This window comes from Carlito syrichta, unplaced genomic scaffold, assembly GCF_000164805.1.
Source record: "Carlito syrichta isolate Samal-C Ts95f unplaced genomic scaffold, Tarsius_syrichta-2.0.1 Scaffold138451, whole genome shotgun sequence".
Taxonomy (NCBI): Eukaryota; Metazoa; Chordata; class Mammalia; order Primates; family Tarsiidae; genus Carlito; species Carlito syrichta.
The window spans coordinates 736,358-762,085 of record NW_007082547.1 but is presented as its reverse complement, the minus strand read 5'-3'; the positions used below and the strand labels follow the sequence as shown (position 1 = coordinate 762,085).

The 25,728-nt window shown below is 46.9% G+C and overlaps 1 protein-coding gene across 1 annotated transcript in view; it reads left to right on the top strand.

Annotated features, from left to right (window-relative positions):
* The first annotated feature begins 343 nt into the window (after nt 1-343).
* Nucleotides 344-25,728, top strand: part of SNED1 (sushi, nidogen and EGF like domains 1) — a 52,518-nt gene continuing 27,133 nt past the window's right edge. The window contains exons 1-17 of the mRNA XM_008049856.2: nt 344-453; nt 549-662; nt 8,740-8,865; nt 9,092-9,196; nt 9,488-9,601; nt 10,287-10,403; nt 11,312-11,428; nt 11,626-11,742; nt 11,937-12,050; nt 12,312-12,485; nt 16,867-16,980; nt 17,691-17,804; nt 18,114-18,227; nt 18,992-19,105; nt 19,429-19,725; nt 22,056-22,239; nt 25,388-25,500. Coding sequence (XP_008048047.1) covers nt 414-453; nt 549-662; nt 8,740-8,865; nt 9,092-9,196; nt 9,488-9,601; nt 10,287-10,403; nt 11,312-11,428; nt 11,626-11,742; nt 11,937-12,050; nt 12,312-12,485; nt 16,867-16,980; nt 17,691-17,804; nt 18,114-18,227; nt 18,992-19,105; nt 19,429-19,725; nt 22,056-22,239; nt 25,388-25,500 — 2,188 coding nt within the window. The 5' untranslated portion in view covers nt 344-413. The remainder of the gene's footprint in view (nt 454-548; nt 663-8,739; nt 8,866-9,091; nt 9,197-9,487; nt 9,602-10,286; nt 10,404-11,311; nt 11,429-11,625; nt 11,743-11,936; nt 12,051-12,311; nt 12,486-16,866; nt 16,981-17,690; nt 17,805-18,113; nt 18,228-18,991; nt 19,106-19,428; nt 19,726-22,055; nt 22,240-25,387; nt 25,501-25,728) is intronic.

Below are 25,728 nucleotides of genomic sequence, written 5' to 3'. Positions count from 1 at the left end.
CACTTGGTATGAGAACCACCCGGGGAGGGTCCATCCCCTACAAGGCAGGAGCTGCGCTCCATTCATCCCCTTTTCCCCCTGCCTAGCATAAACACACTCTCTACCCCATGCTTGCTGAATTAGACCCAATTCAGGTGAGACTTTGGGCAGCTGGTCAGGAATGTCCTGGCTAGGCCCTCTCTTGCCTGTCACCCTCAGAGACCCACCTGCCAGGCCCATCTCTCTGCAAGCTGGAGATGTATTGGGGGTGGGACTCAGTGGCATCTTCAGGGGCTTCTGCCCCATCAGGTAACTACAGCCAGGAGTACAACATCCTGTTCACAACCTCTTCACTCATAGCCCAATCCCCATGTGACACCAAAGAGTGTCAGAATGGCGGCCAGTGCCAGGTGGAGAACAGCTCTGCAGTGTGCATGTGCCAGGCCGGGTACACAGGGGCAGCCTGTGAGACAGGTAAGTGACCCGCCCTCAGGTTGGGGAGGGGCCCCCACCCAAGGCCAGATGCCAGGTGCAGGTGTTCATAATCTGGCACCTCTGCTGCCCCTCAGACATGGACGAGTGCAGCTCTGACCCGTGCCTGAATGGAGGCTCGTGTGTTGACCTAGTGGGGAATTACACCTGCTTGTGTGCAGAGCCCTTCGAGGGACCTCACTGTGAGACAGGTAACTAACTGGCCAGGTGCCCACAGTCTTCTATGTATGATGGCCTTGTGCAGTGGACACCGCCATAGACACCCTCCCCTTTCCAACCTCACTGTCTCAGCCCCACATGTGTCTCTGGAGTGGGTAGGTCTCTGCCCTCTTCTCATTTCTCAGCCCTTCCAGCTGGAGCCTACCTCCTGGGCCACTGACCGCAGGAAGAATAAGAAGCAAATGACCAACGTTCTGGTCTTGGTTTTGCTGCCAATGTGCTGTGTGAGGCTGAGCAATCTCTTCCCCTTTCTGGGCCTTTGTTTCCATCTGTAAAATGCAGGGGATAAATGACAAAATTTTCAAGGCTTCTCTTGCAGCTTGGGAGAGTCTTGGCTTTTTAACATCCTTCATACGCTAGAACCCTCACCACAAAGGGAGAGAGCCGTGGGCATCAGAAAGAAACTGACCTTTACTGCATTTGATGAGATCCACTATTTTCTATTCTATTTCCTATTGTTTTGAATGCTTGTTTTGACTTGTTAGAGAAACCATAAGGCCAATTAATATCTGGGTGGGATGAAATCTGCAAGGCTGGGGAGCAAACTACTGGAAAGTGGTAAGCTAAATAATTCCTGGAGCTCAAACAAGTCTGGGAATAATTCACCTCCCCACCAGCCATAGTTACAACCCACAGTATAAAAAACAGGACTGGCCAGGTTCAGTGGCTCAGCCTGTAATCCCGCGCTTTGGGAGGCCAAGGTGAGTAGATTGCCTGAGCCCGCAGGTTTGAGACCCACCTAGGCAACCTGGCGAGACCTCATCTCTACAATAAAAATAAAAAAAATAGTCGGGTGTGGTAGCACACACCTGTAGTTCCAGCTATTTGGAAGGCTGAGGCGGAAGGATCGCTGGAACCCAGCAGGTCGAGGCTGCGGTGGCCAGGAGCGGCCACTGCACTCCAGTCTGGGCGACAGAGTGAGACTCCAACTCAATAAATAAATAAATAAAATAAAAACAGGGCTTTAGTGTATGATCATTGCCCTGACCTCCAAAGGTTCACCCCCTGTGCCAGCATCTGTGGATGCTGCATGGGCTGCGTCTTCCCAGTAATATGCTGAAAACAAACTATTCAGGTTCATTTAGTTTAAAAAATTAAGGAGGGACCAGGCACAGTATCTCATGCCTATAATCTGAGCACTTTGGGAAACTGAGGCAGAAGGAACAACTGAGGTCAGGAATTCAAAACCAACCTGAGCAACATAGTGAGACCTTGTATCTCCAGAAAATTAAAAAAAATCCAGGCATGGTGGCATATGCCTGTAATCCCAGCTACTGAGGAGGCTGAGGCAGGCAGATTCCTTGAGCCCAAGAATTCGAGGCTTCAGGAAGCTATGATCATGCCACTGCACTCCAGCTTGGGCAACAGAGTAAGACAAGACCCTGTCTCTTAAAAAAATGAAGAAGAAGAAGAAAATTAAATTTTACACATAAGTAAGACACAGATAAACATGGGCCCTTTGATCAGTTTCTGCCAAGCACATAGGTGGCCAGGGTGTGTCCTGAGGGGAGGATGGGGCTCTGCAATACAGGGGTGGGGGGAACCTTACCTATTTGGCTGCTTTGATGCCACCATTTTGTGCCACAGCTCACCTTGCCCAGATTGTTATCTAAGTATCAGTGTAAACTCTTGTCAGGAAATAGAGAAGTAGCTTCAACAAGATTTTTACAAAGAAACCATGTTTTGCACAGAATAATAATGCAAGCAGAAGTGAATAATAAGAAACAACAGATTGACACATCTACCACTAATATAAGCCAATTAACTGCATTACAAGGCACAAACACTGACAGTCTAATCAGATGACAGGAAGTTGACCAAAAATTGGAGATTACAAAAAAAAAAACCTCACCTTCTTCTTCTGGTTAACAAGAATTAACTGCTATGGGAATTTCCCCCTCACTGTGAACACCTAGAAAACCAGACATCTATGAACCCATTTTCAGTCATTGAATAACAGATAGCACAGGTCTGTCATCCCTGAGAGAAGGAAATCAAATGAGGTGAGCCCAACTACTGCCCCATATCCTGCCTAGGGTTTACAGACCACTATGCAGGGAGGGGAATCCAGAACCCAGTAATCCCTGTGAGTTGAGGCGACAGATTCAAGTTCCATGGCTAGAATTTGTGGAGCAAAATACCAGAGAGGATGGTACTACTGAGGTGGAGAGTGGAGGTGGGGGGAGACATGAGATCAAGAGGAGATGCCCTTGAATCTCTGGTTCAGTAATATCTGGGTGGGATGAAATCTGCAAGGCTGGGGAACAAACTACTGGAAAGTAGTAAGCTAAATAATTCCTGGAGCTCAAACAAGTCTGGGAATAATTCACCTCCCCACCAGCCATAGTGGAGAGAGCTCTTCATCTCCAAGGCCAATATTAAGTAGAGTCCTCAGCAGAGTATCACTTTAGTAGTGGGGATAAATAAGTGCTGAACTAAAGTGTAATCTGGACTCGTCCTAACAAATCTTAAAAGAATGAGAAGATCAAACTGATCCCAAGCCATTTAACCATGTGTGAGGATAAAATCCTATACTCCTTACCAGGAATGTAAGTGTTATAACAATTCAGGACTCCAAAATACCCAATCAATAATTATCAGGTATACAAAGAAGCAAAATATAACTCAATCAGGAGAAAATAGATAAATAGAAACTGACATCAGAAATGACAGAGATGATAGAATTAACAGATATAAATGCTTAATCTTCTATTGTGCATATGCTTCATATACTCAAGACTGTTGAGGAAAAAACATAATGAGAAGTCGATTTTTTTTAAAGAAACTTGTAGAGATGGAAAATATGGACCAGGCACAGTGGCTTACATCTGTAATCCCAGCACTTTGGGAGGCTGAAGCAAGAGAATTGCCTGAGCCCAGGGGTTCAAGGCAAATCTGAGCGACTTGACAATACCTTGTTTCTACAGTAGATTTAAAAATTAGCCACGTGTGGTGGTGCACACCTGTAGTTCTGGCTACTTGGGAGGCTGAGGCAGAAGGTTGAGCCCAGCAGGTTGAGGTTGCAGTAGCTGTGATTGTGCCACTGACCTCCAGCCTTGGTGACAGGGTGAGACTCTGACTCAAAAAAAAAAATCGAGTGTTCATATACACTGGATAGTATTAACAGCAGATTAGACAGAAGGAAAGATCAATGACCTTGAAGACAGAAATATAAACAAATATGTATCACAGAGAGAATAAGACTAACAAAAAGAATATATTTTCAGTGACCTGTAAGACAATATTAAGCAGTCTAGCCTGTGTGTATTCAAAGTCTGAGAAGGAGGATGGAGGTGGAGGGAGGAGGTGTTATAGAAAAAGCATGTGAAGAAATAATACCCAACCATTTTCCAAATTTGAAGAAAACTAAAACCCACATTTCCAAGAAGAGTATGAAGAAAACCACACAAAGCCACACTATAATCAAATTTCTGAAAAACAATGATAAAGGAAAAAAAATCTTAAAAGCAGCCAGAGGAAAAAGATACATGGCATACAGAGAAACAAGAATGACAGCCTACTTCTCATCAGAAACAATGCAAGCCAGGAGGCACTGGAGTAACATCTTTAAAGTACTGAAAGAAAAAATATCATCAATCTAGTAGCATATAACCAGCAACACTATTTTTTCAAAACTTAAGGTGAAATAAAAACACAACCCAAACAAAAACCAAGAGCATTAATCACCAGCATACCTACATTATAAGAAATGTTAAAGGAAGTTCTATAGACAGAAGAAAAATGGTACCAGATGAAAATCTGGATCTACTCAAAGGAATGAAGAGTGTTAAAAATAAAATCTAGGTAAAATCTTTTTCTTCTTATTTTTAATTTCTTTAAAGATTATTTTTAAAATAAAATAACATATTATGGGGTCTATAGCATAAGTAGAAATAAAGTATATGACACTAGTAACATTAACCAGGGTGTGCATACTTTTTCTGTATAGGGCCAGATAGTAAATACTTTTGGTTTTGTGAGCCATATGGTCTCTATCACAACTGTTCAACTCTTCCATTGTAGTCAAAACAGCCCACCATAAACAATACATAAATGAATGGACCTGGATGTGTTCCAATAAAAATATTTTTAAAAAATTGGTGGCAGACCAGATTTGGTCTGTGGACCATAGTTATCAGCCCCAATATAAAATACAGAAAGAAATGGAAGTATATTTTAAGATCCTTATATAAAATGGTATAACATTGTTTGAAGGTAGGCTATGTAAGTAAAAGATATTCATTGTAAACTCTAGAACAAGTTAAAAATCATAATAATAAAATAGTTAAACCCAGTAGACCAACTGTGGAGATTGAATGGAATTCTAAAAATACACAATCCAAAAGGCAGGAAAAAAGAAGTGGGACAAGTAAAAACTGTGAGCAAGTGATAGGTTTTATCCAGTTATATCAATAGTTACATTGAAATGTAAAATGGTTAAATATACCAATTAAGAGGCAGAGATTGTCTGATTAAAAAGCAATACCCAACTACATACTGTCACAAGAAACCAACTCTAAAATGTAAAGACAGATAATTTAAAAGTAATAAAATGGGTTTCCAGTTCTGAGTAAGATAGAGTAAGCACACTCTACCCCTGTTTCTCCCACTGAATACAGCCAAAATCCTGGACAGAATGCATGGAGTAGCTATCTGAGGACTCTGAAAAGTAAATAGTAGCAGGTGGATTGGGGAAGAAGACCAAGCTTCGAAGTACCACCGAACTAGTGGTGAGTTTACCATTTTTTTTTTTTTTTTTGCTCTAGTATCCCCCAAGCCTGGACTCAAAGCCACCTCAGAATCAGAAGTAAGCATCTGCATGGACAAAAGAGAATGAACCCTCTAGTCAGGCTCAAGAAACAGGACCAACAGTGGCAGAAGTGGGGGAATCCTCAGGTGCTTTAAACTGTGAGGGAGGGGAAACTTCCTCTCCAAATAGAGGTGCTATAGTTTCAAAAGGGTGGAGTAACTATTGTTTTTCCCTTTCTCTGTCTTCCTACCACTTGGCCCCGCCATGAATGAATGCCTCCACAAGAATAAGTGGCAGGGTATGACAATTAAAACCCCAGATTTCTTGCCAGGGGGCCAAAAAGGATAACCCCAGAGAACTAGAAAGTACGGGGGAGATTGTGGGGCATAGATCTTGGGACAGCAACTCCATAAAGTTATTTATAACTCTTGAGCTCCCCCAACATTGGACAGGTATAATCTGATCCAAAATTTTAAAGACAATGCCATTTATAATAGGTCCGCTAAAATTGAAAGACTTTGGTATAAAGCTAGTGAAACACTAAATGATTTGTATGCTGAAAACTACAAAATGCTCATGAAAGAAATCAAAGATTGCTGGGCTCGGTGGCTCAGCCTGTAATCCCGTGCCTTTGGGAGGCTGAGGTGAGTGGATTGCCTGAGCCCGCGGGTTTGAGACCCGCCTGGGCAGCGAGACCTCATCTCTACAATAAATCAAAAAATCAGCCGGGTGTGGTAGCGCATGCCTGTAATTCCAGCTCCTTGGAAGGCTGAGGCAGAAGGATCGCCAGAGCCCAGCAGGTCGAGGCTGCGGTGTCCGGGAGCGGCCACTGCACTCCAGTCTGGGTGACAGAGTGAGACTCCAACTCAAAAAAAAAAAGAAAAAAAAAAGAAAGAAATCAAAGATCTAAGTAAATGAAGAGACATACCATGTTCATGGATTAGAAGACTCAACATAGTAAATATGTCAGTTCTACCCAAATTGATTTATAGTTTTAATATGATTCCAATCAAAACCTCAGAATTTTTTTGTAGATACAAACTTGTTTTAAAATTTATAAGGAAAGAAAAAGGAATTTGAATAGACAAAACAATTTTGAAAAAGAAGAATAAATTTTGAGGAAATCACACTACTGGGTATTAAAATTTACTATAAAGCCACAGTTATCAAGACTAGATGATATTGGCAAAGGTATTGGCACATGGATCAATGGAACAGAAGAGAAAATCCAGAATTAGACCCACACAAATATGGACAATTGTTTTTTAAAGGATTTAAAAGCAATTCAATGGGAAAAGGATGATCTTTTCCAAAAATGGAGTTGGAATACTTAGACATTCTTATTCCAAAAATGAACTTCAGCTTAAACCTCATACCTTATGCAAAGATTAACTCCAAATGGATCACCTAAATGGAAAATGTAAAACTGTAACTTTTTAGAAAAAAAATAAGAAAAAATATCTTGTGATCTGTTCTTAGACAAAATGTTCTTAGATAAGGCAGCAAAAATATGATTCATAAAAGAAAAATTAGATAAAGTAGATATCTTCAAAAGTTTAAACTTTTGTTTTGTGAACAACACGATTAAAGAATGAAAAGACAAGCTACAAACTGGGGAAAAACTCATATTATTTGCAAAACTCATCCAACAAAGGACCTGTAGCTAAAGAATGCTCAAAGCTCAAGTGTGAGAAAACAAACAAGTCAATTTTTAAAAAGACAATTGAACAGACAGTTAGTTACAAAGGGTGTATGGAGGTGAATAAGCAGAGGAACAAATGTTCTTGTCATTATTCTTAGCCATTATTGAAATGCAAATTAAAGTCATGATGAGATAGTACTGCAAACCAATTAGAATGGCTAAAATAAAAAATACCGACCTGCTGTGGATACAGAGCAACTGGAGCTGTCAAACATTTTTGGTGAGAATTCAAAATCATTCAGCCACTCTGAAAACAGTTTGGCAATTTCTTTTTAAGGGTAAATATATGTTTATAATGTGGCCCGGCAACCCTACTCATAGGTATAAATACTAAAGAATGAAAACCTTGTGTTCACACAAAAATTCATATACAAAGGATTATATTATATCTATGTATAACCACAAACACTCTGGAACCCAAATATACTTCACTGGGTGAACAGATAGACAAACTTTGGGACCTCTGCACAATGGAATACTACCCGGTCATAAAAAGGACTAATTACTGTTATATAACAACTTGGATCTCAGAGGCACTATGCTGAGTGAAAGAAGCCAGTCTCAAAATATTGCATACTGTATGGTTCCACTTAAATGGCATACTTGAAAAGACAAAACTATAGTGATGAACAGATCAGTAATTTCTAGGGACTCAGGGGTAGCAGGGACTCTGTGACTCTGAAGAGATAGAACAAGGACGTCTTTTGGGGACAATGGAATGTTCTGTATCCTGGTTGTGGTGAGGGCTGAACAAATGTATATATGGGTTAAAATTCATAGAAGTGTTCAAAAGTCAATTCAAAAAAGTCAATTTTACTGTATACTAGTTTACAAAGATAAAATTTGAAAGTACTTGAATAAACTGAACATCTTTAAAAAAACAAACAGAAGTTGACAAACACTGATCAAGAGAAATCTGGAATGTCTGTGTTAACATCAAATAAATTAAACTTTAAGAAATATTCCCAGGAATGGAGACCTTTCATAATGATAAAGGGATCAGTTCATCAGGAAGATGTAACTCTAATTATAATAGCACCTATTAACATGATTCAGGAGAAATAGATCCATAACTATTGATGGTGATTTCAACACTACTCTCTCAGGAATTCATAAAACACATAAACAGAAAATGAGTAAGACTATGAAAGACTCAGACTTTTGTAGAGCACTCACATTCTTTTCAAGTATTCATGGAGCATCGCCATGACAAGCCAAACTGTGGGCCATAAATACTCCATGATTGTGTTTTCTGACCACAGCAAAATAAAACTAGAAAGCAACAGGAAGACACCTGGAAAATCCCACATACTAACAGATGTTTGATCAACAATGTCTGACTTGAGGTGGGCCCTCAGTGCCTCTTGTTCTGCCCAAGGAGGGGCTGGGAGATGCTGCCTCCCGGGGACTGCAAAGCAACTACAAATCTGTTTCCAGAAAATAAGCTTCTGGCTTAAATTCCACTTCAAATTGAGAACAGAGGTTAAAAGCCAGCAGGTGCTGTTGAAACCAGGTAGGGAGGCCAGCACCTCCCATCCTCAGTTTGTTCTCCCCATGCTCCCTGCACATCTGCTAGTGACCACTGTTTTTCTTGCAGGAAGCCACCTGGCACCTGACGTCTGCCTCTCCACCCCTTGCCAGAATGGGGGCACCTGTGTGGATGCGGACGAGGGCTATGTGTGTGAATGCCCCGAAGGCTTCATGGGCCTGGACTGCAGGGAGAGTGCGTCTGGGTTGCTGAGGCTACCGGGGCTGTGGTCCCAGGGCTGGGGAGGAAACCCAGGGAGGGACCTCCTATGGGATGTGCATGCAAGAAACACCCACAAGAGGAAACATGTGAGAGTGTGTGTGTGTACAATGCAATTTTTATGGGAAGGTGGCCAGGAGCAGGATAGGGTCAGGAGAGAGGGCCCACTCACATGGGAGGTTCCTTCCTCTCTCTGTGGCAGGAATCCCCGCCAACTGTGAGTGCCGCAATGGAGGCAGATGTCTGGGCACCAACACTACCCTCTGCCAGTGCCCCCCAGGCTTCTTTGGGCTCCTCTGTGAATTTGGTAGGTGCCCAGGGATGGGGCAGGAGGCACCCTTCCTTTCCTGTCCCTGAGCATCCCTATAACCAGTGTAATAATGATGGCTTGGGCCTGGGTGGGGGTCCACAGGTCCAGATCCTTGGCCAGTGGTTCTGTGACCCTCCACCTCCACCTCAGGAGGGGCTGGCCATAGGAGTGTCTGAACCTGGTCACCCTATTGGCATCACTGGGTCTTGGGAAGCCCCACCCTTGTCAAGGATGAGGTCCCCAGAAGACATGTGGGATATTGGATGGGGCTTCTTCCTTTCTCTGCAGAAGTCACAGCCACACCCTGCAACATGAACACACAGTGCCCAGATGGGGGCTACTGCATGGAATATGGCGGGAGCTACCTCTGTGTCTGCCACACCGACCACAACATCAGCCACTGTGAGTGGCTTGGAGAAGGACCTGCAGGGCTGAGGTCCTGGCCAGAAGCCAGGGACAGGGTGTTGGAAGGGAGAGATATTGGGGAGGCAGTCAGAGGCCAGGGCTCTGCTCTCCTATTGACTCTCAGGAGGTCCTGAACCTGGAGGAGCCTCTCTCCATAGCTTTGTCTGTAATACAGGACTAGCTCTCTCCTCTGCTCCACTCATGTGAGCTTACAGGTGGAAGAGCACTTCCCTGAGCATGTAAGCACCACATGGTGTCTTCCCTGAACCCCAGCTCAAGCTGCTAAAGTACCTAATCAATGCATACATAATTAGGCATGTTTGATTAAATACATTCATTACTATGTGTTTGTTAGTAACTTATTAATCACATAGTGTGTAATTATATATGATGACAATGTGACAATGATGATACTGGCAATGATGATATGAAGACATTTATGTAGCACATCTCAATCCTACCTCATAGAAGAGTGAGGGTGGGTTCTGGTAAAATCAAGAATATGATAAATTCGAGCCTGCTGGGAGGAATCAAAATGTTCGCATAGTGTATTTTAAATGGCCTTGGTCCCAGGCAGGATGTCAGTGTGACCCTGTTAGGTCAGGCACCCTCCAGCCTCTTGCCGCTCATATGGGATGCGGCGCATGCTCCAGGACTGCCCTCTTCCTCCCCACTTCCCCAGCCCTGCCATCGCCCTGCGACTCGGACCCCTGCTTCAACGGAGGCTCCTGTGAAGCCCAGGATGATTCCTACACCTGCGAGTGTCCGCGTGGGTTCCACGGCAAGCACTGCGAGAAAGGTACGGCGGGTCAGCACCCTGGAGAGCGCCCGTGGCCCGCATCTCTGCTTATGCTCATCTCACCCGCTGTTTTTTTCAATTAATCATTCACCGCTGGAGCCTCGCTTGGTGCGCTGCTCTGCTGTATTTCTTTAGAGCCAGTGCCTCACTGTTTTCACTGCTCTGTCTGCAGCAATGCCAGTACTCCTGGCCATTACCTTGCTTTTCTCAAATTCGGCTTCATTTCCCACTCAGCATTTTTCCAAGAAGATTTTAGAATCATTGTATTAATTTTTTAAAAATCTGCAAATTAGAATTTTGCTAAGTCTAATTCAACATGGAGAATGTCGACATTTTACACAGCTAGCTCCTTAAGAATGTTGCAGGCATAGCTGTCCTCACTTACGCCCACCTGTCCTGTCCCTTCCATGCAGCTTGCAGAACACTCAGGACTCCCACAGAAACCCCCAGGCATGTTAGACATCCCTGTGGCCAGCATCCAGAGGGCAGCTGCACAGAAAATACAAAAATCAAAGTTGACAGCTGTGGATCCTGATGTCACATCAGCTGTGACTCAGCTCCTTCATGGTCAGATGTCAAATACCCTTCATGCAGGAAGGAGGGAGCACTGCACTTGCTGTGATGGTGGGCAGGTTCTTCTCCAGGAAGGTCCCAGCCAAGAGCCTGGGGCAGAAAAGAGAGGACAGGCAAGCAAAGGGTCTACCTGAGGCTCAGTGGGGTTCTCCACCTGCAAGCTCCGCCCCACCCTGGTGTGTGCATGGCTAGCTTGGCCCCTGCTGCGGCCAGGCCTTGGGGCTAAGCTGAGAAGCAGTGCATAGGATGGAGAAGACTCAAGTTGGGTGGAGTGGGTGCTACAGGGCCAGGATGCTGGCCCTCATTCATTTGCCTCTCTCTGTCCTTCCACACAGCCCGGCCACACCTGTGCAGTTCAGGGCCCTGCCGGAATGGGGGCACATGCAAGGAGGCAGGCGGCGAGTACCACTGCAGCTGCCCCTACCGCTTCACCGGGAGGCACTGTGAGATCGGTGCGCCCCCTGGGGTTGGGGGAGGGCAGGAATGCCTAGTCAGACCTGAGCTGGGGCCCCCAAACCCCAACTCAACTGCCATGAATCTGCTTCTCAGGAACGTCCTCCTGAAGACCCCTCAACTCTGAGATACTGGGGAATCTGGGAGGGATGGTGGGCCATGATCCCTGAAATGACTGTGTGCCTTCTCCTTTCAGGGAAGCCAGACTCATGCGCCTCCGGCCCTTGTCACAATGGCGGCACCTGCTTCCACTATATTGGCAAATACAAATGTGACTGTCCCCCAGGCTTCTCTGGAAGGCACTGTGAGATAGGTAAGGTGGGTGGGAGTCCAGGGAGACTGGGGACAAACCCTCCTCTGCTGATGTGAAAACAGGCATGGGGGCAGGGCTGGCCAAGCCCTGGAGGGGTAGAAGGTAGAGCTGGGTGCAGGAGACAGGACACCCCTATGCAGCCCTGGAACTTTCAGAGAAGATACAGTGATTAGGACTCTTCTGCATTTTTGCAGTTCCCTCCCCTTGCTTCCGGAGTCCGTGTATGAATGGGGGAACCTGCAAGGACCTAGGCACAGATTTCTCCTGCCACTGCCAAGCAGGGTACATAGGACGCCGGTGCCAGGCAGGTGAGAGGTGAAAGGGCCTCGAGGGGAAGCATGGGATTCCTTCCAAATCCTCACAGAGCTGGGCAGGCCAGAAATGGGGAAAGAAGCATCTAGGGCAGCTGGTCCCCAGAAGTCAAGGCACTTTTCCCCTAGGAAAGTGCTGGGAGCAGGATGGATCTGGGCTCTGCAGCCTGGTCAAGCAGGGGGCAGAGGGAAAAGCAATTTGGGAGGGTTGCTGGGCAGCTACTGGACGGTGCATGACAGGCTGCTGTGCCCTTACAGAGGTAGACTGCGGCCCCCCGGAGGAGGTGAAGCATGCCACACTGCGCTTCAATGGTACCCGGCTGGGCTCAGTGGCACTGTACATATGTGACCGCGGCTACAGCCTGAGTACCCCCAGCCACATTCAGATCTGCCAGCCACAGGGCGTCTGGAGTGAGCCTCCTCAGTGCCTCGGTGATTCTGTGGGGCCCTCGGGGGTGGGGCAGGTGGGGTCCACACCCTCCTCACCCCAGCCATGTGAAGGAGCACAGGGGCTGCAAGCCCAAGCCCAGATGCCCCAACTCTACCCTGCCTGTGTCCCTCCTCCCCTCAGTCTCTTCTGTGAGTGGAGGCCGTGGGTCCTGTGGTGATGATGAACTAAACACCTAACTTCAAAAGTTAGGAAATGCATAACAAATGTTACTAAAGAAAGTAAAAGAAAGAGGCAAAAAAGGTAAAAGCCATAATTAATGAAATCGAAATCAAAGATACAAAAGAAAGCATAAAGCCAGATTAGTTCTTTGAAAAGTCTGATAAAATGAACAAATCTCTAGGAAGACTGATCAAGAAAAACAGAGCATAGGCTGGGCACAGTGGCTTATACCCCGCACCTTAGAAGGCCAAGACAGAAGGATTGCTTGAGCCCAGGAGTTCAAGACCGGCCAAGGCAACATAATAAGACTTCATCTCCACAAAAGAATCATAAAATGTAGCCCAGCATAGTGGCACACACCTGTAGTCCCAGTTACTTGGGAGACTGAGGTGGAAAGATCACCTGAGCCCAGGAGGTTGAGGCTGCAGTGAGCTGTGATCGTGCCACCGCACTCCAGCCTGGGTGGAGTGAGACCCAGACTCAAAAGAAAAAAAACAAAGAGCAAAATAAAACATAACTGTAGATACAGCAGAGATTATAAAGATAACAAGAGAACACTATCAACTACATTATAGAAATATATTTGAAACCTTAGGAGAAGTGGACATAAGATTCATAGAAAAATATAACTTAACAAAAGTGACTCAAGGAAATATAGAATACCTACATGGTCCTCCGATTATTTAAATTAAGCAATAGTTAAAGCGTTCTCCCATAAAGAAACACCAGGCCCACATAATTTTATGGACAAATTCTACCAAAGTGTCAAGAAATATATCATTGCAATACTATACAGAGTCTTCCAGAGATCAGAAAATAAAGAAAAATGCCAACCCATTCTATGAGGCCAGCATAACACTGATGCCAAAACCAGATATAAATTGTAGGAGAAAGGAAAATTATGAGTCTGTTAAATATATGAACATAGATGCAGATTAGATAGTCTACAAAGACTACCATTCTCAACTGGGCTGTTGCAAGAATTGCTTGATATCAGAAAAATCTGCTACATTAACCAATTATAGGGGGGAAAATCATAAGAACTTCAATAATGCATAATAAGCATTTGAGAAAATTCATACTCAATAAGGAGTAAGCTCTTACAAAATAAGGACTAAAAAAGTACTTCCTTATCCAGATAAAAATAACATGGCATACACACCTCTAGTACCATGTTGTGTAAAATAAAATAGGATTTATTAGAGGGAAACCTTAAAAGAGAGAAGTCACAGAGCCCACATAACCTCCAAATAAATCATTATCAAGAGAGGTATGCTTTCAACAGGCATAGCTAGATTGGATGCACTGTGTGTTATACCACATATTTATAGAAGCAGCAATACAAGTCACATCTAGAAAGCCGTGCAACAAGGAGTTTCCTGATCCTTGTTCTACAAGAAGAGGTTCTGGAATTAAAAAACTGTTATTCTGTTGCACTGACTCAGACATGTTGACCACCAATAGAACAAAGGAAAGTAGCTTCTAAGGCAATTTTACTACACTTCAAACCAAGACTAAACATAAACCTAGAGAGACATTACCTTACTATTGGAAACAAGGCGAGGATGCCCATTTATCACTAAGTCTAATCAATATTATATTGGAAGTACTAGCCAATGCAAAAAAGTGAGAAAAATTTTAGTCATGAAAATTTGAAAGGAGAAAGTAAAAATGTCAGTATTTACAGCTGATATGGTTGTCTTTATTCTAAGGCAAATTTCAGAAATGACAGGAAATGTAACATGTTTAGTGAATATAGGTTATAACAAAATTACATGTGTATATATCAACAACAAAAAATGAGAAAATGTAATTATAAGACAGATACAGAGAAAGATCAATAAAACCAAAAGCTGTTTTCTTGAAAAGATCAATACAATTGACAAATCCAGCTAGGCTGATCAAGAGAAAAATGAGCCGTTATCAGAATGAAACCTACCTCCTCTTTAAAGTGGAGTTCTTTCCTACCAACACTTAAGGGACAACAAGAGAATATTATGAATAATTTTAGGCCAATATATCTGACAAAGGAGATTCTACAAAAGATGCTATAGAACTAATAAGTGATTTTTTTTTTTTTGAGTCAGAGTCTCACTTGGTCGCCCAGACTGGAGTGCAGTGGCCGCTCCCGGCCACCGCAGCCTCGCCTGCTGGGCTCCAGCAATCCTTCCTCCTCAGCCTTCTGAGTAGCCGGAATTACAGGCATGCGCTACCACGCCCGGCTGATTTATTTATTTATTTATTTATTGTAGAGATGAAGTCTTGCTGCCCAGGTGGGTCTCGAACCCACGGGCTCAGGCAATCCACTCACCTCAGCCTCCCAAAGGCGCGGGGATTACAGGCTACGCCACCGAGCCCGGCTACTAATAAGTGATTTTAACTCGGTCAGAGGCTACAGGGTCAATATATAGAACCAGTTATACTTCCATGTTCTAGCAGTGAGCACCTGGAAAATTAAATGAAACAGTATTACCTGCAATAGCACCAAAAGCGTGAATTGTTTAATGTGTAAAATGAATTATAAACATAAATGTAAAAGCTAAAACTATAGAGTTCTAAAAGAAAGCATGTAAGCATGAGAGCTGAAATAAAATGATTATGTACTTGGAAAACGATTACATTGGTTCCCTATTTCTCATCATACACAGCAACTAATTCCAGATACATCAAGGACTTAATTTTTTTTTAATTATGTAATTTTGTGTGGAAAATATAGACAAATATCTTTTTTGTCCTTGGGATACTGAAAGACTCCTTAAGTCACAAAAACCACTGTAAGAAAAACAAATGGACAAATTTAACTACAAAAATTAGGATCATAAATCCATAAACCTTAATGATGAAAGTAAAATATAAGCTACAAACTGGGAGGCAAAAATGTAGTTTCAAGACTATATGAAGGACTCTGATAAGTCAATAAGAAAAGAATAATCAACCCGATGGAAAATAGAGGAAACTTGAATAAACATTTCATGGAAGAAACACATAAGGCCAAGAAACAAACAGAAATATCCTAATTCACTAGTAATCAAGGAAATGCAAATCAAAAGCACAATGAGATACATTCAGTTGGAAATTTTTCAGAAGTCTAAAAAGTCTATATTCTTGATGAGAATGTGGATCAACAGGATTTTTTTATAAATTGCTGGCAAAAGCATAAATTGGCATAAGCACTTTGCAAACAATTTGATAATTTGCCTGTTGAGTTGAACAATTATATCAACTGTTTCCCAGCAAGTCCACTTCCAGGTGTAAACCTAAGAAAAACTTGTATATCTACACCAGGAGATGTGAAAGAATATACAAAGCAGCATGTTTTTGTAACAGCAAAAAGTCTGGAACCAACACAAATGCCCAAGAAATAAGAATGGATGAAGTATGATATAATCACACTCTGTGCTATTACACAGCAGTGAAAAATCAATGGACCATAGTGACCATCATATGGAGATCTCTTACTATTATAATGCTGAGAGAAGAGAACACATATCACAATATCCTGGGTTAAAATTTCATTAAAAAACAAAACCATATATTGTTTAGGCAATTTATAAAATTTTAAAGACTAATTTTAAAAAGGCAAAGACATGATAACCACAGAGATTCGTGTTACAAGGGAAAAGGAGGGTATGTGGTCGGAAGAGCCATCAACTTTCCATCTTCCAGAGTAGGTGCTAGTCCTAGGTGTCAATAAATCATTACCATTTATTTACTTACTTTTTAAGCATTAAAGTTAAACTTTTCTAAAATTAGACATTTAACTTCCAGAGCACAGCTCCCAGTTTTAAAAGAAACTGTGGTGAATCTTTTAAAATTAAAGATTTGTCCCCACATGTACTGGTTTTATACATGATGATTATACATTGAAATGGCAAGAATGGGCATAAAAAGTTTTCTACCAAACCTCTGAAGCCTTTGGGTCCGTCCATCTGAGAGCCACTGGAATTTAATCCCACTGTGTCTTTGTGAGCCCTTACAGCGATTCTGAGCGTGCCCTGTCATTCTGTAGACATAGCCAGGCACGGATTTCCGGGCCCTCCACCCCAACCTCCCTCCAAGAATATCTAACTCTGGTTTCCGACCTCCCCAGGCACTGAGAAGATATCATAGAATTCTCTCTGGCTCCTCAAAGCTCATTTGTGTCTATCTTAATTTGGCTTAATAACAGCCACATTGCTTTATTCTTGGGGTCTGTCCTCTCAGAAATCGACGAGTGCCGATCTCAGCCATGCCTGCATGGGGGCTCCTGCCAAGACCGTGTCTCTGGGTACCTGTGCCTTTGCAGCACAGGATATGAGGGAGCCCACTGTGAGCTGGGTAAGATGGGTCCTGGACCCCATGGGGAAGCAGCTTCAGCACCTTGACCACATGCCAGAAGGCACTGGTGCCCCTGGCCACAGCCACCTTGCTCCAGCCACTCCTCTTCCTAGACAGGTCTCTGACTGGATGGCCATGTTGGCCACTGCTTGCTCTCTCAGGCCCCTGCCAGCTCTCACATGCCAGATAGAGATTCACAGACATCTGTGCCTCCACCTCCCCTGGGAGACTGAGAGCTCAGGGGACAGAGAAGGTGGGCGGTGAAGAGGACATATCACGGCCTCAGGGGGCAGAGAAGGTGGGCAGAGAAGAGGACATGTCACGGCCTCTGATGCCTGGTCCAGTGCTGCCAGCCAGTGGAGGAAGGGGAGGCGTGCCCAGCAAGCCTCGTACCTTTGTAGGGCTCTAAGCCAGAGACGGACTCCAGTCCCCAGGGAGGGCAAGGCCTGGGGAGCCATGTCCAGTTGTGACCCCTGGAGAGCCTCCCATTGTGGACTGCAGGAGTGGTCTGGGGTGGGGGCTCTGCTGACAGGCAATGGAGGTGGCATGCCTTCCAAGGAGGGGCAAGTGGGGGCTGATGGAGGAAAAGTCCATTGTCCAGAGCAGTGGCTGGAACCTCAGGGCAATGTTACTCGTCGGGGAGCACATAGAATTCTGGGGAATGTGCAGGAGCCTCGGACCTGAACCAGCAACATCCTTTCTCTGTGCAGAGATGAACGAATGCCAGACACAACCCTGCAGAAATGGAGGCTCCTGCAGGGCCCTGCCAGGGGCCTATGTCTGCCAGTGTCCTGCAGGCTTCGTTGGAGGCCACTGTGAGACAGGTAGGGGCTTCCCTCCAGTGGATCCTCAGATGCAGAGTCTGGGCAGCTCAAAGATCAGAAAGGAGCTGGGGATCCCCTGCTGGGCATGCCCACTGTGGAGAATGACACCCAGGTCTTCTGGTTACCTGGGGAGGGTGGTGTGAAAGCAGAAAGGTTCCCCAAGAGCCCCTCCCACCCCGAGAGCTTGCCCACTGCCCTCTCTCCTGGCCACTGCCCCTCGTCTCCCCTTTCCCTTCTTCCCGCTGTCCTCTCCTCCCTCCCCTAGACTCCCCCCCTGCGGCTTGGGCCCACTCTCTGGGTGTTCTCCAGAGGTGGACGCCTGTGACTCCAGCCCCTGCCAGCACGGAGGCCGGTGTGAGAATGGCGGCGGGGTCTACCTGTGCGTCTGCCCAGAGGGCTTCTTCGGCTACCACTGTGAGACAGGTAGGGGCGCAGGGCCACCTGCTCCCCTGGGGCTCTATGGCTGCCTCCTCAGAAGAACCCTTCTCAGACTTCAAGCCAGTGACTCTCCCTCTGGTCTTGCTTGGTTCCATGATGGTGCCTTTCAAGTGTGCCCCCCATCTCCTGCACTCACCCTCCTCCACGGCCCCACCTCACCCTGAGTATACCCCCAAGCTATGGTCTCACATCCACACACACAGGTCCTGCTGTCCTTGGACAGGTCGAGCTCATTGCAGCCCCAGGTCCAGCCCTTTCTGTCCCTTCCATCTGGAATACTCTCCCCTGATCAACTCACAGTGTGGTTACTGGTGAGGCCTTCCCTGATCACTGATCTGCAGGGGATCCCCACTCAGCACTCTGCTCCCTGAACCCTGCCTTCCTTCATTGCACCTGGATGCCCTGGAATTGCCTCTTCCACTTGCTGTCCAGTCTCCCTCCTCTAACAGGAATGTCACAGGGGTGGCAGCCTGACCTGTCTTGGTTGAGTGGAGGGTAGAGGGGCTGCTGAGTTTGGGCCCCACCACAGGGCAGCAAAGGCAGCAAAACTGCAGGAAGGTAGGTGCTGTTATGGTGCACTTCTCCCATTGACACCCCCCACCACATAGACACACACACACACACACACACACACACACACACACACACACACACATGCAGGAAAGACCCATACCTCAGAAGTAAGGGCCGGCTGGAGTGGGGGACCTGGTGATGTCCTAGCACTCACTGCTGTTTTCCCTTCCCCTCAGTAAGTGACCCCTGCTTCTCCAGCCCCTGTGGGGGCCGTGGTTACTGCCTGGCCACCAATGGGTCCCACAGCTGCATCTGCAAAGTGGGCTACACCGGCCAGGACTGCGTCAAAGGTGAGGGTGCCCGTAATGGGGAAAGTTGTGGGGGTTCCCCTCATCCCCCAGAGGTCCCAACGGTCCCCAAAGGCAGAGCATCCACCAATTGCTTACCCAGTCTCCTTCCCTGAGAAACAGGGAGGGGGATATAACACCCAGGTAGGCATAAAATGCAGTCAAGGTGCAGAATGTGAACCTCCAGGAGGCACATGCCAGGACAAAGAAGGAATTCATGGGGGATGTACCAGGTCCGAGAGCCCGGACCCAGAATGCCTGATGGGGCCAGGCTTGCAGGGCTGACATCTGACCACTCCCCTTGTGTTTTGACCTGAATCCTGAAGAGCTCTTCCCGCCAACGGCCCTCAAGGTGGAGAGAGTGGAGGAGAGTGGGGTCTCCATCTCCTGGCATCCACCTGATGGTCCGGCTGCTAGACAGATGCTTGACGGCTACGCGGTCACCTATGTCTCCTCTGATGGCTCCTACCGCCGCACAGACTTTGTGGACAGGAGCCGCTCCTCACACCAGCTGCGGGCCCTGGCGGCTGGCAGGGCCTACAACATCTCCATCTTCTCTGTCAAGCGCAACACCAACAACAAGAACGATATCAGCAGACCTGCGGTGCTACTCACCCGCACGCGTGAGTGCTCACCAGAGCCTGGCCATCCCTGCCCTGACCCCACAACCTAAGAACCCACCTTGACAGCAGCACTGGCCAGGCACCTGAGGGGGGGCAGGTAGGACTGTTCACCTCACATGTTCTCCCAACAACAGGGTAGTCTGCAGGGTGGAGGCAGCGACCTGTGCTGCGGACAGAGGGTGGAGAAGACAGCACTGTGCCCAGAGGTGACCTTCTCAGGTCAATAAACAACACACACGTGTGAAATACAGACACACAGAATAGAGTAAGAATAACAAAAACAGCAGGCAATAGGTTTTGAGGAATCAAGGCTGGCGAGTAATGCGTAGGGGAGTTCCCTGAGACAATGCCTGGGAGGAGCCAGTGGGAGAGCTAGGAGGTAGGGGAGGTAGGCTTAGAGAGGAGTGGGACTCTGGAATGTTCTGCAGGTCTGTTGAGAGTGTGAGAGGGGAGTCGCCTTGCTGGGATGGGCAGGGTTGGAGGGCATGCTAAGAGGGGGCATCTGTGGCTCCTTCTTGTAGAGCTGTCGGCCAGGGCCCAACTATAGTAACAGATCTGGAGCCTCTGGCCTGTAGCTGGCACTGAAGGCCATGACCAGATGTACTCCCCAAGCAAGAGGGCATAGGTAGAGGAGGAAAGGGTCTCCTCATGCAGGAGTGGGGCTGAGGAGGAACTAGCAAAGAGCCTGGGGGGACCAGGCAAGGAGGAATCCAGGAGACTGAGAAGCAGTGACTTGAGGAGGAAGGGGTGACTGACTATACCCACGTGCTGGGTGGGCTGCAGCCAAGTGGAGGACACCAGAGCTGCTCAAGAGAGAGAGTCGAGGACTGAACAGTGGGCAGAATGTTGCTGTGAAAGGGAATAGGAAATGGCAGGGGCATCTAGAGAAGGCTTTGGGGGTTTTACTTACTGGTCTGCGCTGGGGATGATTCAACAGAGTAGAAAGAATCCCTGAAGCATGCCCATGGATAGCCAGGGGTGGGATCCAGGACAAAGCAGATGACTGGCCCTCACAGAGCCTGGCCCACAACAACCAGAGCACAGGCACTCTCTCAGTAAAGGCTGGGCAGGAACCAAGGGTGGATACAAGGCCGTGGGGCCTGTGTACTCAAGAGATAAGAACAAGAATGGGGAAGGGGTGCTGGTGGCTCAAGGAAAAAGGAAAAGGCACTGGAGTATGGACTGCAAAAAGTGTAGTCGCTGGATAATCAGAATTCAGGTAGGCTCTGCAGGGGCAGCCAGAAGCATGCAGAGAAGCATGTGGATGAGGAGGGATATAGATGGGTAGGAGCTTATTGGGGCTTGCGGGAGGAAGGCATCCTGGTACCCCATAGGCCCCTGGCTGGTTGCCAACACTGAAGGCATTGGGGACCACATAAGGAACGGGATGAGGAACTCAGGACAGCCCAAGCCCACCTGGGGGAGCCCACAGGGACCTGTCCTGTAGAAGGTGACAGCCGAGAGGCCAGAGTTCCCAGCACACTGAGGACACAGCACACCCCAGCCAGCTGGGAGCCTTGGGACGCACCTGCAGGTGGCACTGAGCAGGTGGGCAATGGGAGTCACCAGGGACTAAGTGGGGGAGTGGACTCATCCTGAGGTCAGCTTTAGGAGGCGGTGCCTGCAAGGCTGCCCCTGATGGAGTCTTCCCTTGAAAGGCATCTGGAATGAAGAAGGAGGCTCTTCCCTGTCCTCTTCAGAGTGGGGGCTTCAGTAGACTGTGGCGGGTGGACAGGACACTGTCCATGGACTGAGGTGCCAAGTACCACCCTCTGGGCCCCTACCTGACCCCTCAGCAGTGGCACTTGAGTTTCCAAGAAGACAAGATGAACAGGAAACTGAGCTCACAGTGGCCCCTTCCCTACGGTCACTGAGGACTCTCTGCACTTCCATCCCTCTGCTCCAGCATTGCCCAGACCATGCCCAGACATTCACTGTTAGACCAAAGCAGTCAACCAGTGCAAAGAAAAGGGGACGTCCAGGGTCACCATGTCAGGAAGGACTCCTCTCTACCCATGGCATGTCACTGTCATATCTTAACTGGGACCAAGATGCACTTGCCTCTGGTGGAGATGCCCACAGTAGGCCGTCTGCAGCTGCCATTGAGGCAGCTGCATAGAGGCTAGAGATCAGGGCATCTCCACCCCACTCAAGTCACCGCTGAGTGGCTGATGGGACTCATCTGGCAACTCAAGGCTGGCCAGTCCCCTCTCTCCAGTCACATCCCTATGGCCCCCCGTGTTCTTCCATGCCTTGTATCATCTTGAGCCCCACACTCCCCCGGGAGTGAGGAGGGGCCAGCATCTGCTGAGTGGCCTGTTGCCCTCCAGGACCCCACCCTGTTGAGAGCTTTGAGGTCACCAATGTGACGGCCAGCACCATCTCAGTGCAGTGGACTCTGCACAGGATCCATCACGCCACCATCAGTGGGGTCCGAGTATCCATCCGCCACCCTGAGGTCCCTGAGGACCAGTCCACCGATGTGGACAAGAGTGTGGACAGGTTCACATTTGGGTAAGAAGAGACACCCAGAGTGCATGACTGCGGTGAGGGAAGGGGTGGGGCCTCGGGGACACAGGGTGCCCAAGTCTACTAGGTCATATTCTTCATGTGTTCCTCACCCGGGTAAAGGTGGAAGTCTTAGATGAGCCATCCTCAGATCCTGGAGGTCTCACTCCTATCTCACCTTGTCAGGGCCACCATGAGGATCAAGCACCATGGTCTTGTTTAAAGTGCCCAGAAAGAGCAGGGAAACCTCTGAAAACCTGGGTATGCCTCCTGTACAGACTGAGAGAGATTGACTTGGTCACCCAGAGAGCAGCAGTCAGGGAAGGTAGGTGGGGATAGCCTAGAGTTCTTCCAGGGGTCCCATGGTGGATCCCTGAGGATTGGTTGCCAGCCGAGAGAGGACTGCAGATTCCTGCTCAGAGCAGGCAGGTGCTGGAAGTAGCAAGCAGAGAGTGATCGGGAAAACAAACTCTAGACAGCAGCTTTCTGGGAATGGGGTGGCATTAGTCCCATGTTGTCCTGTGGTTTCTTGGGCCTGCAGAGTAAACACAGCACCAGCTGAGAGGATTTCCATGAAATCACATGTGCCTCTGCCAGCAGATATTCAGGTCAGCTCAGTGGAGACATCTAAGCCCTGTCTATCTCAGAGCAGTCACCAGCCATGGTCCTAGGAGGAGTTTCTGTAAAACAGGTGCTGCAGAGTATACTCAGGGAGGCAAGGCAAGGTGAGGCTCCAGATTCAGCCCCCACAGCCAGGGTGCTGTCCACCCCTCTACAGCCTTCAAGCTACCTACACATTTTTCATATTTGTTATTTGCACAGACCATGACCATTTTTTCCAAGTGTATTTTTTCCTCCAACTGGATGGGCAATGTGCTGAGAACAAGGCTATGCTTTCTTTGTCTTCCAGCTCCTGAATTTTAGTTTCTGTTTAGTTTTTGTTTTGTTTTGTTTTGTTTGAGTCAGGTTCTCACTGTGTTGTCCAGTGAGGTCTCATTACATTGCCTAGGCTGGTCTCAAACTCCTAGACTCAAGCAATCCTCTCACTGGCCTCCCAAAGTGCTAGGATTACAGTTGTGAGTTGCAGCACCAGGACACTTTTTAGGTTTTCTGTCTCTTTGTTGATATTTCCATTCTACTCTTTTTTTTTTCTTTTCTCCATACATTTATTTTTTTGGTGCATCTTTAAGGCTGTGTTAAAGTCTTTGTCTAGTAGATCTGCCATCATGTCTTTTTTCAGATACAATTTCTGCTTACTTATTTTTCCTTTAAATGGGTAATATTTTTCTCTTTGATGCCTTGTGATTTTTTTGTTGTTGTTGAAAACTGGACATTTGAATAGAATAATGTGGTAACTCTGGAATTCATATTCTCCTCCTTGCATTTTTGTGTTTTTTAATTAAATTTAATTTTCAAATTAAATAGACAGTTTCTCACTATGTTACCCAGGCTTGTCTTGAATGCCTGGTCTCAAGTAATCCTCCCACTTTGGCCTTCCAAAGTTCTGGGATTACAGGTGTCAGTCATCACACATACCCTGTTTTAGTAGATTATTGTAGGCTCTCTCTGTGCCTCTGGATCAGTCTAAGATGTAAGCATAAGGTCTTCACAGGTATTTTCTGAGCCTGTATCTTTTCCTGAGCATATGCGGTCACTTCCTAATTCTCTCCATATCTGCAGTTGTTTTTAACTCTACCTTTGTTTAATATCTGGCTCCTCAAAGAGGAAAAAGAGAAAAGTGAAGGGGGCAGGGAAAAGTAAATTCCTTGGAAGTTACTTCAGCCATCCACCTCTTTGTCTGCACTTCCTTGATCAGAAGCAGCAGGGATCAGAGCACAGATCCCTGATGTCTGGAGGACAGGACCCTTACTGCCCACCATAGCTCAGGAAAGATGTGTGCAGGTTGCTCCAGGAGCACGTGCACACCAGCCACCCCAGAGCTGAGAAGTGCAGGATGGGTGACTGCTACCGTGTTAAGAGCTGAAATTGATCAAAATTAACCACAATTTACCATCTAGTCTTCCCCCTGGAAGTTGTAAAACCTCAATGGGCCCCAAAGTTCTAAAATAGGACCTCAGACGAATCCTGCTGGTACAGTTATCTGGATGGGGAGCCAGATTCCTGGCGCTTCCTGCTCTGCCATCTTTCCACACTCTGCTTTCTTTGTCTTTTCAATGTTGCTGTGAGTTGCTGTGTATTCTGACTTACATCCTGGTATCCTTACATTTCCAAAGAATGACTGAAGCTAACTTATGACAAAAATATAATTGGGCCAGGTGGACACCTGTTGACTGTGTCATAGTCCCCTGACCACCCCAAGTCAGCAATTCTCTAGGAGGACTCACCAGACTTAGTATAGAGTTGCACTCACACACAACTGTGATTTGTTATAAACAAAAGATACAAAACACAATCAGCAAAGGGAAAAGGCACCTGGGGCAAAGTCCAGGGGAAACCAAGCATGAGCTTCCAGAGTTCTCTCCTTGTGGAGTCACACAGGACACACTCCATTCCCCAACAAGTTGTGAGGGCAAACGATTTCAGTCCCAACCAGGGAAGCCCTTCAGAAACTCAGCACCCAGGGCTGTTCCAAGGACTAGTCAAGCAGCACCCTCTGCCTGGTGCATGTGAAAATCCAGACTCCCAGGAGGAAGGCAGGTGCTCAGTATGAACTGCTATGTTTGCACAGCTTAGCAAAGTGAGCCCCTCTGATCTGCTAGAGTGCCTCCCTTTGAAATTCAAGTTCCCAGACACCAGCCCAGGGTCACCTTTGCAAGCAGGCCTTTCTGAGGGGGCACTCAGGCCTGTTTGTAACTCTTTTCTGCACAGTTACCTTTTCCAATTGCTCCTTTTCTGGCCTCTCCCATCTGAACACCAACCCTCTGACCACACTGCAACTGCCCCAAGAGCACCCAACCCTTTTGGCCCCTTTCATTGGACTAGACAGACTGGATAGTAGTTTCCCAACCTACTTGCCCACAAATCTGAGGGCCATAAATCTGTCTCCTCATGGAGATGGCTTGAACCACCAGTAGGAGGATGGCCCACACCACTTTCACATCCTGCTTGAGGGAGCTACAGCCTTCCAGCAGAGTCAGACACAGGCCCCCCAGATGTTCCTCTTCTCCTCTCTTCCTCCCTCTACTCCCCACAGAGCCCTGCTGCCAGGAAGGAGATACACCATCCAGGTGACCACTCTTAGTGGGCTCAGGGGAGAGGAGCATCCTACCGAGAGCCTGGCCACCACACCAATGCGCGTGTGGACCAGTAAGTAGAGCAGCATGGCCCCTGAGTCACACAGGTCCTTCTAGAAGTTATAACCTGCCCCCAGCATCCATCAGTCCTTCCCAAAGTGTCCCCAACACTAGAAACCCAGCCCCTGGCCTCCCAGAGGTCTCTTCCTCCCTGAGGTCTCTTCCACAGGAGCTACTGTGCTAAGCTGGTCCAGATCCTCCTGCTGGGGACAGTTGTCCAGGGCAGCCCGTAGCACCCAAA